We start from the raw sequence: 16,709 nt of genomic DNA on the forward strand, positions 1-16,709 counted from the left end.
GTTTTTTTTCTTTATATCATTATTTTTTTCTTTAAACTTTAACTAAAAATGGAAACAACTGATTTCGAAGTTTACCAAAATTAGTGATTTGCTCTGCTCCAGATTTTTATTGTTCTATTAGACTTTTGAGCTTGATTACTATTCTTATCTTGATATTTAATTTCAGTCCTTACTGAGAGTGTGACCTGTGGTGATATGGTAGAAGGATGTGAATTGGTCCAATTACAGCGATTTCTGAACCAAGTCAGCGTAAAAACCTGAAATGTTCCTGTTTGACGATCAGACTGTATGTAAACCAATAGATGTCAGAGAATTCAACTTCTATTTCATCTTCCACACAACCTCAACAATTCACAGCAGAATTCGGAGGTATTAAACGTAAAAGTTCAGTTCCGTATGATTTCCATTCATTACATATTCAATCATTGACCATTTTTCATTGAGTAGACCAGATAGTAGGTAGGTGAACATTTCAGGCAATTCTTATTTTTGTTCCCTATAACAGGAAGTGTGCTTCTTGTCATGATCGGTACACGAACAATACAATTTAGTCTGGTCACCTCAGATAATGACACAATTCACTTGATCTTTTCTTTATTTTGCAGCTTTTACTGAATGGTAACAAATAGAAACAAATCAAACAGATCAGATAATCAAAACACCAGACTCCTTACATGATATCAGTCCTAAAAACCTCAAGTTGTTACAAGACGATACTGACAGGACACAGAAAAATTAAATTGGGTTCAGATCTCAACTGCAGTATCTTTCCTGTGCTAGCAATAACGTGTTTGGTTTACTTTTGGGAATATCATACATGAAGGTTTAGATGAAGATTATGTCTTATTTTGGGGTAAACGATTGTCACATTTGGACTATCTTGACATGTTCAGGAAATTCAGTTTTTAGGATCTTCTAATTCCCTACCAAACGTGATTATCAAGTCCAATCATGATAAAACTTTTTAAAGAGTCACAAAAACTGTAGAAAAGAACCCTATGATTCGTCCATCTAAAATCAGAAGCCAAAAATAAATTGTAAAGCAAGACAAACACATCAGTAGAAAGAGGAGATGAGGAGCCTCGAGTCGTCAAAACTTTATATTTGATCGCTGGGATAAATTTGAAAACATTTCTGCGTTGTGTAGATTCACGTTTTATTTTTAAGTTATGTACCCTGGGGTTAGGATGGGGCTAAATTGGGAATCAAATTTTACAGAATGTCTGTATACAGGAAAATATCTTTGAAATGTCTTCTTCTACAGAACAGCAATGCCATATTAGTCATATTGACTATCATACTGTCATAAGTCATACATGTATTGAAACATCACTATGTATATTTCATCTTTAGATGAAAGGGCCTACATTCTAGATATCAAATTACGTATGGCTTTGTATGAATTATACATGCATGTATGTTTTAATTCTGCAAATAGGTCCTTCGAGGTAAGATTTATTGCTTGAATATAATATAGACAGTCAAAATTACTCTTATAAATTCATAAAATACTTTGCAAAATTATTTTGTTAAAAACATTCTGATTGTACACACAAATACTCTGAAGTTGATATTAAAAAGATGTTTGAGTTTCTGATTGACAATATCTATGTGGTTTTTGGAGACCAGATCTTCCAACAATCTTTTGGATTTCCATGGGTACCAATTGCGCCGCGTTATTAGCAGACCTGTTTTTATATTCATATGAAGCAGAATTTGTTCAAAATCTTGTACGTGAAAAGAAGAAAACACTTGCTGTGGCTTTCAGCTCGACTTTTAGATATATAGACGACGTATTATCAATTAACAATTGTTATTTCCATTCGTATGTCGATACGATATATCCTGGTGAGCTTGAAATGAAAGATACCACAGAGTCGACACATCTTTTCATATTTGGATATTTTATTAGAAAAAGACGTTAATGGTAATCTAACAACCAAGCTTTATGATAAACGTGATGACTTAATTAACTTTTCAATCGTCAATTTCCCTTACTTATGCAGCAATATACCTTCATCACCTGCATTCGGAGTTAATATCTCTCAGTTGATTCGATACGCAAGAGCATGCTTTAAGTATGAACAATTTTTAAAACGAGGTAAGTTATTGACAAACAAGTTGATGAAACAAGAATATCAGCAGTCTCGTTTAAAGTCATCATTTCGTAAGTTCTATGGTCGATACAATGACCTTGTCAGCAAATACAATCTATCATTAAGTCATATGCTGACTGACGTTTTACGTTTTTCATACTAATTGTTAGGCCATTATTTACACACTGAATTGTCGACGAATTTTTCCGTTATTACCCGATCATGACAAGGAGCACACGGCGGGTGTGAACTGTCGACAGGGGATGCTCACTTCTCCATGGCACCTGATCCAACCTCTGATGTTTTGGAGGATCGCGTTTGCTCTGCTCCAAAATTTGTATTGTTCAATGGACTTTTGAGCTTGAATACTGTTCGTTATCTCCATACATTTCATACTGCCGATAAATGTTTTCAACAACTGTGAACTAAGAATTATACATAGCCAACAGGAACAGTGAAGGGGGTTTTTGACAAAAAAATTGAATTGAAAAAGGTAATAATTCTGGTGTTATTGTGTTGACTGCATTGTGTTCTACTAATGAGAGAGAGTTTTATTCATGTAAAAGGTAATAATTCTGGTGGTAATTGTGTTGATTACATTGTGATCTACTAAAGAGAGTTTTTATCATGTAAAAGGTAATAATTCTGGTAGTTATTGTGTTGACTACATTGTGATCTACTAACGAGAGTTTTTATCATGTAAAAGATAATAATTCTGGTAGTTATTGTGTTGACTACATTGTGATCTACTAAAGAGAGTTTTTATCATGTAAAAGATAATAATTCTGGTAATTATTGTGTTGACTACATTGTGATCTACTAAAGAGAGTTTTTATCATGTAAAAGATAATAATTCTGGTAATTATTGTGTTGACTACATTGTGATCTACTAACGAGAGTTTTTATCATGTAAAAGATAATAATTCTGGTAGTTGTTGTGTTGACTACATTGTGATCTATTAATGAGAGTTTTTATCATGTAAAAGATAATAATTCTGGTAGTTATTGTGTTGACTACATTGTGATCTACTAACGAGAGTTTTTATCATGTAAAAGGTAATAATTCTGGTAATTATTGTGTTGACTACATTGTGATCTACTAACGAGAGTTTTTATCATGTAAAAGATAATAATTCTGGTAATTATTGTGTTGACTACATTGTGATCTACTAAAGAGAGTTTTATTCATGTAAAAGGTAATAATTCTGGTAATTATTGTGTTGACTGCATTGTGATCTACTAACGAGAGTTTTTATCATGTAAAAGATAATAATTCTGGTAGTTGTTGTGTTGACTACATTGTGATCTATTAATGAGAGTTTTTATCATGTAAAAGATAATAATTCTGGTAGTTATTGTGTTGACTACATTGTGATCTACTAACGAGAGTTTTTATCATGTAAAAGGTAATAATTCTGGTAATTATTGTGTTGACTACATTGTGATCTACTAACGAGAGTTTTTATCATGTAAAAGATAATAATTCTGGTAGTTATTGTGTTGACTACATTGTGATCTACTAAAGAGAGTTTTTATCATGTAAAAGGAAATAATTCTGGTAATTATTGTGTTGACTACATTGTGATCTACTAAAGAGAGTTTTTATCCTGTAAAAGAGAATAATTCTGGTAGTTATTGTGTTGACTACATTGTGATCTACTAAAGAGAGTTTTCATCATGTAAAAGGTAATAATTCTGGTAGTTATTGTGTTGACTACATTGTGACCTACTAAAGAGAGTTTTTATCATGTAAAAGATGAAGATAATGATAAATCTCGTGTGAAATTTCTTTTGATGGGATTTCATTACTTGTCACAAAGCTACAATGTCGATAAAGAAAACACCGAATTTGTCTTCCATCTTACCTATTTTGCAAACCATGGAAACGGATTTCTTTGTTTCTTTCATCTAAATCAGAAGCTAAAAAATGAATTGTAAACAAAGAGACAAACACATCGACAGAAAGAAGGAGATGGGGATGCTCGGGTTTTCAAAACTTTCTAATTGACCACTGGAATGTTTCGCCCGTAAAGGCAGCATTCGGGATATAGATTAAACTAAAAGGTCGCAAACGTTTTATCATTTTGCACATTAATTAGCATTATAGTTCATTCATATGCTATGCAAAATTAAATTTAAAGAAATATATGGATAAAAGAATGTAAGATTTAATAGAAAGTATATGACTTTGTTGTAACTCCAGCATGTATATATCAATTGTAAATAATTTCATTGAAAAATCATTGACATTAAACACGTGTATATTTACAAAAATAAGCGCTATCAATATTAAGTTGAAGAAAACGAAGGATGATCTAACTAAAAAAAAATCTTCAAACAGTACAAATCTGTAAACAGGGCAAACAGCCCCCGGAAATCCAGAGGTGGGATCAGGTGCCCAGTAGAAGTAGGCATACCCTGTCGACCAGAAACAATCGCCGCGAGCCCTATGAATTTATCAGGTAGACGGAATATCTAGTTGTCAAATTTCGTATAAAAGCTAATGATTAACAATTGGTATGAAACTCGTCAGTCAAATAACAACCCAATAATAGCAGACACTGTGGTGTCTTTTTTTTCGAGTTCACTGGGATATATCGAATCGATATATGAATTAATGGACGTACTGTAATTGTTGTTAATTGATATATCTGAATGTCGAGTTAAAGACCACAGCAAGTGTTTTTCTTCTTATTTAGAAGTTTTTTTTAAAATAAATCTGCTTCATAGGAATTTAAAACAGTTCGACTTCACAGATAAGCCAAGTTTCTGTTTTAGTTTTGTATCAGTTCATCATTCAGAAAATATTTTCTTACAGGTCTATAGTTGTGCACCGGAGCATGACCTTCGTGTTCCTTTGTTCCTTTGTATGAATGCTGTGTATTGAATTACTAATACGTATTTGATTGTTGTCTCAATTTTATTTCAATGTCTGAGAATATAGTTTTCGTGGAAATATGTTATTCGTGACCAAACGTTACCCTGCATACTATGTAGTAATTTTTACATAATGTCGATTCTAAGCAGTTTGAATTGAATTCCTTGAATTGTAAATTTAGTTTTAGCACATCTTTGATCTTATCCTGCTATGTGTCATGAGTATAAAGATAAAGCAAGTAACAACTACATCTGATTTTGGTAAGTCTGACTCATAAAGGAATTTGCTTTATACATTTTTTGCTTAATTTCATAAATTGCAGTAACTAATGTTAATCATATGTCTTACAGGTACTCAGAGTAATTGAAAAGATTTCAATAAATATATGTACATGATTATATACGCATTCTTTTCCAAAGCATGAACAACTCGGCTGTACAGTGGGACGTAGCTTATCTCTGAACGAAGAATGGCGACATTGCTCTGTAATGTCCCGTAAACAGTTTTTCTGCTAAATGACTTATTATTCAGTACTTTCTCTAAAAATCTGACAATTCAGTGTGAAAATAGTAGGGTATAAATTTATATAAAATACATCAGTCAACATTTGACTTAGCGATAGATTGTATTTGCGAACAAGGTCATTGTATCGACCGTACGATTTGCTAAATGTTGACTTTAAACAAGACTGTTGATATCTTTGTATCATCAACTTATTTGCCATCTCTTGCGTATCGAATCACGAGGGCCAAAAAATCCATATGCAGGTGATAATGGTACGTATATTGCTGCATAGATAAGGGAAGTGACGATCGATGGACAATTTGAAGTCATCATGTTTATCATAATGTTTTGTTATTTTGCCATTAATGTCTTTTTATAGTAAAAAATCCAAGTATCATACAGATGTGTCTGACTTCCTGTTTTATTTTAAGATCAAAGGGATATATCGAGTCAACATAGAAATAAAAATGAATATTGTTTGTTGATAAACCCTCCTGGATGTATCTAAATGTCGATCGAAGGTTACAACAAGAAACGTCTTTTAATATAGAAACTTTGAATAAATTCTGCTTCATATGAATAAAAAATAGGTCTGCTAATAACGAGGCGCAATTATTACCCATAGAAATTCCAACAGATTGCTGGAAGACTTGATCTTCAAAAACTACAAAGATATTTTCAATTAAAGATTCAAGCATCTTTTTGATAACAACACGGAGAAGGTCTATGTTTGAGATGTCCTACATGTAAATCTAGGCAATGTAGAGTTTATCTATATAATTATGGTAATTAAAAAGTAATGAATATTTGTAAGAAATGCAAGATGTAGCTTTTGTGATAAAGAATTTTACTTTTATTTTCTGCGTTAATTCCTTGCTGACAAATTTAAACTTAAGGAACAGACGGATTACCTCAGCAGTATTCCGTAAAACGCGGCGGTTTAAAAACCGTGTGATTAGGATCAACTGTCATGATTGAAGCTTTTAACTGACTTTGCACTGAAATAGGCAAAGTAAAGAAAGATTGTACACGACACTTTTTTGTGCGATGAAATGTTTTTAAATGTCGATACAGATCGTTGCACCCTCAAAAATTAAATCTGACTATTTAGGTTATTATTGTATTATTATTATTGTGTATACTTTAAAATAATTTAAATTCTAAGAATCTTTTTTTCTCGGAAATATAAAAAAAACTGTTAATTGCGCTACTTTACCCCGTGTATGGTCTAGGCACCCTGATTTGGCTGAAATATAAACCATGCAATGTCAAATCTAAGGAACCTGATTTCGAAACATTCTAACTAATAATGTTCTATGATGTGTTCAAGGGATATATATATATATAGCCTTAAGCCAGTAACAATTGCATCTGAGTTTTGGTAAGTCTGTCCCAAATATGTAAATTGTTCATTATACCCCCGCTCCGAAGGAGAGGGGGGTATACTGTTTTACCCTTGTGTGTCTGTCTATCTGTCTGTCAATCCGTCTGTCTGTCTAGATGTCTGTTTGTCCGTCTGTCTGTGTGTCTGTCAGTAACAAATTTTGGTCGCAGTTTTCTCAGCAACTACTCATCGCAGATGCTTCAAATTTTAGCACACCCTTTGTTTAGGCATGCCATATGGTGGGAATCATTTTTGTACGAATCCGATGTCAACTTCCATGCGTCTGTCCATAACTGAACTTTTGTATTCACATCAGAGTGGGGGTATTATTAGTGAGCATTGGCTCACAGACTTCTTGTTTTGTTACATTTTACACCCTCGAATGACGCTGAAAATCTCCAGGTGCTTATAAATCTATACGATTTATTTTATTAGACATTTCTATTGAAATCAATCTCATAAAATTCAATATTTTGTTCTAAAGTGCAAAGCAGAAACAACTTTGTCGTACATGCAATTAGATCTTATTGCTGTATACCTGGAGAATATAAATTTTCAAATGTTGGAAGATTCACTTTATATTGCACATATGGATTCACTTTATATTGTACATATTGTACATTAAATGAACTTTTAAAATAACGTTACTTCATTGCAATGTGTATCAGGAACGATTCTCCAATAAAAGTTGTGTCCAGATAACTGTATCTCACTTCCATACTCAGTGACCGTGTAGTTTAGGGCAGCACCGCGAGAATTTCATCGGCATCAAAAGCAAGTTCATGACTTGCCTAGATAGCCGAGGGGTCTAGCGCGCTGTTCCTGTCCTGCTACAGACAGATTCCGCAGATCGAGAGTTCAACCCCTGGTTGGGGCGGGAGTGAATATCCTTATAAAGTGAATTTCTCTGTGCTTATATATATATATATATATATATATATATATATATATATATATATATATATATATATATTTACGGAATACTTTGTTTGCCTCGTTGAAAGTCAGTGAGTCAGGTCGACAGGGGATCCTTATTCCTTTATGGCACTTGATCCCACCTCTGGAATTTCAAGGGTCCCTATTTACCCTTCTCTTCTTTTTATTTTACTTTTATATTCATCACTTTGTGATCTTCATTTATTCATGAACCTAAGATTTAAACTTAAAAAAATATATATAACTTAGGTCACTGAATTGTTAGCTCTCAGTTTTCTATTTAAACTGAAAATCTTTTTTTCTGAGTTTTGTTGAAAGACAATGAGAAAATACGTAACATACAATATAATAAAAGGTAGTATGAATCAATTTTCATATATTTACACTCTGCGGTAATATGTGCAAGTAACCATAACAAATCAATAATTTGAAAATATACCCCCACGTCCATAAGTGCCATTTTGTGTATTTAACGTAAATTGACATTTAAATACACACTTAACACGCAGGCGTTACGAAAGTGGGATTGTTTTTGAAATGAGCGATCTACAGTGTGATAGTAAAATGACGAAGAATGATTAGAAAATACACGAATTAGTCTCATTAGAAAGTGTAACTATGATTTTTAATTATCTCTTCTTGTGTTCCTGTTTTCTTTTTAGATACAAACATCTATGCACACATAAATTTACAAACAAAAAATGAGTCTCCTATTCACTCTGTTGTAGCAGTGTATTACTTGATCTACTCGATTATTTACTACTAACCCCCATTTGTTTATTTATGCTCTAGTTTTCTTCGAAATAGTGCACTTTATCCATATTTTCTCTAGGTAAAGTTCAAAAAAGAATAAATCATTTCAAATGAAATCAAAGTTGCTAATTTTCAGACATATTTGAAATATAAGCACGGGTAACATGGGGGAATGGTATGAATCGGTCCAACTACAGCCATTTGTGCACCAGGTCAGTGGGCACAATGGTCTCTTCCGGTTTGATGACCAGACCGTGTGTAAACCATTAGATGTCAGAGAATACAACTTCTACATCACCATTCCGCACAACCTCAAACAGTTCACTGCAGAATTCAGAGGTAAAGATTTTATTCTCTCTCGCACCATTATTCATTGTACTAGTATATCAGTATAAAGTACATCTGGTATGTTTAATGTCCACTCCTAGTGATAAAGTACATCTGGTATGTTTATGTCCACTCCTAGTGATAAAGTACATCTGGTATGTTTAATGTCCACTCCTAGTGATAAAGTAAATCTGGTATGTTTAATGTCTACTCCTAGTAATTACTCTTCTATGATGAGGCTCATAGTAAGTAGTGGAACCAAACTACTCAGATTTTGCTTGAATACAGTTAATAAAAATCATCTTAATGATCTTTATGGCAATTTCTCGTCATTAAACACTAAGTCGCCCGGATGGCACAGTGGTTAGAGTCGCGGAGTAAGGAGTTGATCCTTACGTCGCAGGTTCGAATCCTACTGCGGACATGGAGACCGGTCCTTCGGATGAGACCGTATAAACCCAGGTCCCGTGTCGCAGTAGTGCTGGCACGAAAAAGATCACTCACTGCTCAATGGCCCTGAGTGCCGAGTGTAGGTCAAAAATTGTAGCCCTCCATCAGCAAGTGGTGGCGTCTCCATATGAGTGAAAAATTCTCGAGAGGGACATTAAAACAACAAACAATCAATCAATAATTAAACACTTATCTTCATATGCCTTTTTTAAATATCTTTTAAGAAACTATAGAGGGGGAGGTTTGTGAAGACAGTGAAGGACACGTGACGATCCTTTATCATCGTCCTTTGCTGAAGTCACCAATGCGTGAGGACCTCACTAGACAGAACCAAGAAACATTTGCTGGAAAAGAGGGCCAACATAGGTATATAATCAGAAAGCTAACTAAGGGCCAACATAGGTATATAATCAGACAGCTAACTAAGGGCCAACATATGTATATAATCAGACAGCTAACTAAGGGCCAACATAGGTATATAATCAGACAGCTAACTAAGGGCCAACATAGGTATATAATCAGAAAGCTAACTAAGGGCCAACATAGGTATATGATCAGACAGCTAACTAAGGGCCAACATAGGTATATAATCATACAGCTTACCAAGGGCCAACATAGGTATATAATCAGTAAGATAACTGAAGGTTCTAATAATAATTTTGAATGGGTCTTCCAATTTATATACAACTTGTAAATGATAAAGGATAATTTTCCCATTCTTATGTCGATACGATATATCCTGGTGAGCTTGAGACAAAAGATTTCACAGAGTCTGACACATCTGTTTCATATTTGGATATTTTACTTGAAAAAGACGTTAATGGTAATCTAACAACCAAGCTTTATGATAAACGTGATGACTTTAACTTTTCAATCGTCAACTTCCCTTACTTATGCAGCAATATACCTTCATCACCTGCATACGGGGTATATATCTCTCAGTTAATTCGATACGCAAGAGCATGCTCTACGTATGTACAATTTCTAAAACGAGGTAAATTATTGACAAACAAGTTGATGGAACAAGAATATCAGCTGTCTCGTTTAAAGTCATCATTTCGTAAGTTCTATGGTCGATACAATGACCTTGTCAGCAAATACAATTTATCATTGAGTCAAATGCTGACTGACGTTTTTCATACTAATTGTTAGGCCATTATTTACACACTGAATTGTCGACGGATTTTTCCGTTATTTACCGATCATGACAGGGAGCACATGGCGGGTGTGACCGGTCGGTAGGGGATGCTCACTCTTCCATGGCAACTGATCCCACCTCTGATGTTTGGAGGTCCATGTTTGCTCTGCTCCTATTTTGTATTGTTTAATGGACTTTTGAGCTTGAATACTGTTAGTTATCTCCATATATTTCATTTCATATTATTCGTGCGTGCAAATTGTTAGCACAAAAACTTAAAGACTGTACATTTTTAAAGAAAAAAATATTTCATTATTTATTTTGCATTCTAATTAGGACTTTTCATAGGATCATTTGTGTATGATTTATGGCTTATTTTTATTTTTCGGGTCTTTCGGATGATCGAGACCTTAAAAACCGAGCCCCCGCGTCACAGCATAGGCATTTTAATGGGTCACAAATGGGTGAAATAATTTCGTTAAGGACGTAAAACTACATCAATCAATTTTGCGTTTTCTGCAGAGCAGGAACCGAGAACTATATAATAACTTTATCACGAATCTGAATCCTGGTAGAATAATTCGCAAATAATGAAAACTACAGATGAAATATATGTTTCTTTGAGCATTATACAATTTAGTTTTTGCCATTTCGGTTTCCATTCAACTTGATAATAATAAAACCCTTTCTGTTTTTTAGTTTGCAGCTTTTAATGAATGGTAAAGTAGAAATGAATACTCAAACAGATCAGGCAGCAAACGCTCCAGACTCTGTCTATGATCTCAGACCAGAAACCCTAAACCCTTGGATTCCACGTTGTCACAAGAAGATGCTGTCAGGACTGAGGAAGACTAATCAGAGCTCTGATCTACACAGTAGTATCCTTCCTTATTTAAAGCATGGCAGACGACGTCTTCGTTGTTTACTAATCAAGCACATGCATTATATATGGCTGACATACTGCCGACTCGGCGTTAAACAAAAATCAATCAATCACATGTATTTAACTTAATAAATGTACATGCTTTTAACTTTGTGTCATGCAATGGTCCCTTTTAATTAAAAATAGAATGCTTTCTTTGCTTGTTAATGCGGGGATAACGATTGCGACATTGGAGAAAAAAATACAAAACCCGCATATAAAGTGGTTGAAAATATCATTTGAATGTTAAATATTTATTTATATACATGTAGCATAAATGATATGTAGATTATATATCAGATTTCTTTTGGATTGAAATCTGAAGCTGGAACAAATGAAAAAATAATCCTTAACAAACATGCCAGAGTTTATTCTGCTGGAGAATGTGGCAGCAAAGTTCTGTCACCCGAGTATTCTGGACCTAAAAATGGGAACTCGACAACATGGAGATCATGTCTCTCCAGAAAAGAAGGAAAAGGCTATGAAGATGTGTCAGAACACAACCTCCAGTAGTCTCGGGGTCAGGGTCGGTGGTATGCAGGTAATTGCAGCAGTTTTGAATCAATGTCGGTGTCATGTAGGTAATTACAGCAGCATTTGAATAAGGGTCGTTGACATGCAGGTAATTACAGCAGCATTTGAATAAGGGTCGTTGACATGCAGGTAATTACAGCAGCATTTGAATAAGGGTCGTTGACATGCGGTTATTACAGCATCATTTGATTCAGGGTCGTTGACATGTGGTAATTACAGCAGCATTTGATTCAGGGTCGTTGACATGCAGGTAATTACAGCAGCATTTGAATAAGGGTCGTTGACATGAGGTAATTACAGCAGCATTTGATTCAGGGTCGTTGACATGCAGGTAATTACAGCAGCATTTGAATAAGGGTCGTTGACATGAGGTAATTACAGCATCATTTGATTCAGGGTCGTTGACATGCAGGTAATTACAGCAGCATTTGAATAAGGGTCGTTGACATGCGGTTATTACAGCATCATTTGATTCAGGGTCGTTGACATGCAGGTAATTACAGCAGCATTTGAATAAGTGTCGTTTACATGAGGTAATTACAGCAGCATTTGATTCAGGGTCGTTGACATGCAGGTAATTACAGCAGCATTTGAATAAAGGTCGTTGACAAGCAGGTCATCAAAATCTTCAGAAATGAAATTGGTGAAGATAATGAACAGTGATCGATCTCAAAAGAAACTTACAAACGATACAAATTCTATGCAGCAAAATATATTAAAAAAACGGATAAATGAGAAGAAAACACTTGCTGTTGCCCTCAACACGTGTTATCAATTAATAATTGTTACTTCAATCCATATGTCGACTCGATATACCTCAGACACTATATAATGGCAAGCTAGGTGACTTCAGTTTTTCCATCGTCAGCTTTCCTTATTTACGCCGCTATCACTTGCATATGGTGTTTATTACTCCCATTCTATTCGATACTCATGAGCATGCTTTGTGTACGATCGATTTTTAAACTGAGGCGGGCAACTGACAAATAAGTTGATATTACAGGGATTATAACAATGTCGTTTAAAAGTCAACACTGTGTAAATTCTACGTTCGTTATAATTACCTTGTTAGTAAACACATCCTATATTTGGTCTTATTTTGACTAACATATTTCATATCTATGTTAGGCCTACATTAGACTACGTATTATTCCGCCTACCTGATAAATACATAGTAAAAAAAATATGAAGATCACAAACAGTAATCAAGTTAAAAAGTCCAGTGAAACAAAACAGATTTGGAGCAGAGCAAACACGGACCTCTAAAACATCAGAGATGGGATCACGTGATTTGGAGGAGTAAGCTTTCCTGTCTACCGGTCACACCCGCTGTTTGCTCCTTGTCATAATCGGGTGAATGGAAAAAAAATCTGTAGTCAATTTGGTTTGAAAATAATAATAAATTTGTATGAAAAAGTTAACATTCGACTTAACGATACATTGTATTTCCAACATAGAACTATTGTTAATTGATAAAACGTCGTCGATTGCTGAAAATCGAGTTAAAGATCTCAGCAAGTGTTTTCTTCTCAATAAATTCTGCTTCTATGTTGTCAATGAGGAATTCCGGCATCCTTAAACATTAACCTCAAAGAAATTATGTGTAGAATCAGTGTTTTTTTTAACAAAGTAATTTTGTGGGTGAGCAATCACAAGATAATAAAATTTCCAAGTTCCAATTTATTGAAGAAGTAGTACGTTGACTATCATATCATAACGGCTATTTTCTAATTCATCGTGAGAAATGGTTGTGTAAAGGGTAGAAAAGTCATACGTTTTGATGTGACTGACTATTGAGACCGTTCACGGTAGCTCAGTCGGTAGAGCGCTCGCTCCGTGATCGGGAGGTCGTGAGTTCGAATCTCGACCGCGACTGATCTAAGTCGATGAAAAATGGGTAGCAACTGTTCCTTCGCCATGCGTTCGGCACTTTGAAGTGAAAGTTGCGGGTCCTCCGGATGAGACCTTAAAAAACCGAAGCCCCGTTTCTCGACAGGCGTTAGCACGATATAGATCCCTCACTGCCTCAATGGCCCTGAGTGCCGAGTAACGGTCAAATTTTGAAGCCCTTCACCAGTATATGGTGAAGTCTCTATATGAGTGAAAAATTCTCGAATGAGACGTAAAACAACATACAATCAATCAATTTGACTATTAAAAAAATGTGATTTTTAAATTTTCGAAAAATTCTTTGGAGTTTTTGAGAATTAACATTTGATTCACACCACTCCTCTAATATGCTGCGTGATCGGAAGGTCGTGTGTTCGAACTACTGCTGCGACTGACCTAAGTCGGTAAAAAAATAGGTAGCAGCTGTTTCTTCGCCAAGCACTCGGCACTTCGAAGTAAAAGTTGCTTGTCTTTCGGATAAGACCTTAAAAATGGAGGCCCCTGTCACGGTAGGCGTTGGCACGATAAAGAACCCTCACTGCTCAAGTGCCGAGTAAAGGTCTAAATTTGAAGCCCTTCACCGGTAAATTGTGACGTCTCTATATGAGTGAAATTTTTTTTCGAACAGTACATAAAACAACATTCAGTCAATCAATCTAATATGCTGTAGCACACTAAGTTTTTTCTTTACAGCAGTTAATATTTAGTGAGGAGTAAAAATAGGGGCTTGGTAAGAGTAGTTGCTGGATCCGGCAATGTATCTTTGTAATGTAAGGATTTTTTTATGAAGTTTAGTAATCTATGTCGGGTAGATCGAACTCACTTTCATTGACTGGAATATTAAAAGATTTAAAGACTGAAATGTGATTTTGAAGAGTTTCATCCCCAGAAAGCGAACTGCGAGTATAAGTTGGATTTCCATATGCAGAATTAAAACCAAGTTCTTCTAAAATACAGATGTATTACATGTAATAAGCCTTACAATTAAATACAATATTGTTACAAGATATTTCTGCTGGAACCATAACATATTGTTCATGTAATCTTTCTAATTCCTTTAACACTTCCGATTTAGTGAAAACAGAAGGATATATGGTTCACACATTGTTTTTTTACTTTTCTAACACGATTCTTTAATATATTTCTTAAACACTCAGTCCATATGACAATGTGTTCAGGTCTTCCCCTTCATATTTCGTTTAGATTAATGGTTTTCATATTGTCTTTTAACTTTCTAACACGATTCTCTAATGTTTTTCTTAAACACTTAATCCATTCTGAAAAAGTGATGAGGTCTTTCCCTTCATATTTCGCCCATCGTCTGGCACAATCCTCGACATAATTCATAACAAAAATGTTCTGTCACCAATTTAAAGATCAGGGCTCCCTGGATTAAGGACCTTCAGAAATGATTGCTTTTAAGTCGTTATTTTCAACTATATTTTCATCATCATTGCACATTTATGTCGCATTATGTTGCCGGTAACGCTTAGAAAGTACTAGGTAGTACTTATTGTTTTGCTTGTAAAACACTTTTTGTGTACCAAGTAACACTGTACGTCTCTGTCAATGTAGAACTTGCTGTGTGAGAGTGTTACACATGGTACAAAAAGGCAATCATTGTTGCAAACTGTCCCTTGCATCAGAATTTCATATTACAATGCGTTTAACTTAACGTTTTCCTTTTAAAAAAATCAAACAATACATCTACGTTGTCTTTTAAGGTTTACCAAGAGAACAGTGATAAGTATACTTGTGTCAACAAAAAATACTGTCAAGGTCTGGGGGTCGATGGATTCATTAAAACCTTGCATCAGTTTCTTCACAACGGGTATGAGCTGAGAAAAGACCTGTTGGACCCAATTATTGGAAAACTCCAAGATCTTCACAGACAGGTCCTATCACTTGACACTTACCGATTTTACGCTAGTTCTCTCCTGATTTTGTATGACCAGCGTAGTGAAGAAGATGGTCCCAAGAAGGATTTGAGACAAGATAAAGTGTGTTCCCACAGCAGTCTTGTTGATGTTCGGATGATTGATTTTGGCCACTGCACCAAAAGTGGGTTTCTGGACGATGCCACTGCCCACAAAGGTCCAGACGAGGGCTACCTTTTAGGGTTGACGAACTTAATCAAAGTTTTTACTGACATGAAATGAACAGTCATTATTAAATAAATATTACATGTAGTTGAGTATAACATTGAAAATCTTCACCCCAAGAAAACCATTGTCAACCGAGGCGCAGCCGAGGTTGACAATGGTTTTCGAGAGATTAAAATTTTCATTGTTACACTAAACTACATTCAATATTTATTGTATTATACTGAGTGTTTTATACAAATACATATAACAGTGAACCTTGCGCGTATAAATTCTGTGCAGTCAATATTTTTTTTAGAATATCACCCGTCTCAAGCAATGTTGGCTGTTGCTACGCTGGATGGCGTGGCTTCATTTTTCAGCGGGTAAAAGTGTTTTTTAACAAATGTTCCTCGACGAATCAGATTCAACTAATTTACATGAAAGTATTATATATATTTTTATTATTATTAAAGGGGTGGCCCTGAAGGAGAGTTCCAAGACGGTTTTAGGAATGTGACTATGCGATGTGATATAATATTAATTAATATCATGATGATATTATTTATACAATTAATGCAATTTTATATATATATGCAATACAATATACTTTAAATATATGTTTAAAAAAGTAATATAAAATTTTGGCTGTACTGTTAAATATTAGACATATTTTAATTTGCTGCAATTATATTTAAGAGGGGATAAGCTTCTATACATATAATACATACAAACTTAGTTCAGGAGAATTCAAACTTAGCCTGTCTATAGTGTTTCCATAAGCACACATCATATAAACATTCTATTTTTGGAAAA

The 16,709-nt window shown here is 34.6% G+C and overlaps 1 protein-coding gene across 1 annotated transcript; it reads left to right on the top strand.

Annotated features, from left to right (window-relative positions):
* The first annotated feature begins 262 nt into the window (after nt 1-262).
* Nucleotides 263-15,991, top strand: LOC133200841 (inositol hexakisphosphate kinase 1-like). Its single transcript, XM_061336656.1, has 6 exons — nt 263-369; nt 8,706-8,890; nt 9,553-9,694; nt 11,166-11,344; nt 11,754-11,929; nt 15,537-15,991. Exons 1-6 carry the CDS (start codon nt 263-265, stop codon nt 15,969-15,971), a joined length of 1,224 nt encoding a protein of 407 aa, XP_061192640.1. The 3' UTR covers nt 15,972-15,991.
* The last annotated feature ends 718 nt before the right edge of the window (nt 15,992-16,709 follow it).

Source organism: Saccostrea echinata, unplaced genomic scaffold (assembly GCF_033153115.1).
Source record: "Saccostrea echinata isolate AGI-Se365-2 ecotype Australia unplaced genomic scaffold, CSIRO_AGI_Sech_v1 ptg000041l, whole genome shotgun sequence".
Lineage (NCBI taxonomy): Eukaryota > Metazoa > Mollusca > Bivalvia > Ostreida > Ostreidae > Saccostrea > Saccostrea echinata.

What these genes read in the sequence shown, in the direction of transcription:
- LOC133200841 (XM_061336656.1), top strand. Translation starts at nt 263, where the DNA reads ATGTTCCTGTTTGACGATCAGACTGTATGTAAACCAATAGATGTCAGA. An exon ending in GTTCACTGCAGAATTCAGAG is followed by an intron (nt 8,891 to 9,552) that starts GTAAAGATTTTA and finishes ATATCTTTTAAG; the next exon opens with AAACTATAGAGGGGGAGGTT. An exon ending in GGAAAAGAGGGCCAACATAG is followed by an intron (nt 9,695 to 11,165) that starts GTATATAATCAG and finishes TCTGTTTTTTAG; the next exon opens with TTTGCAGCTTTTAATGAATG.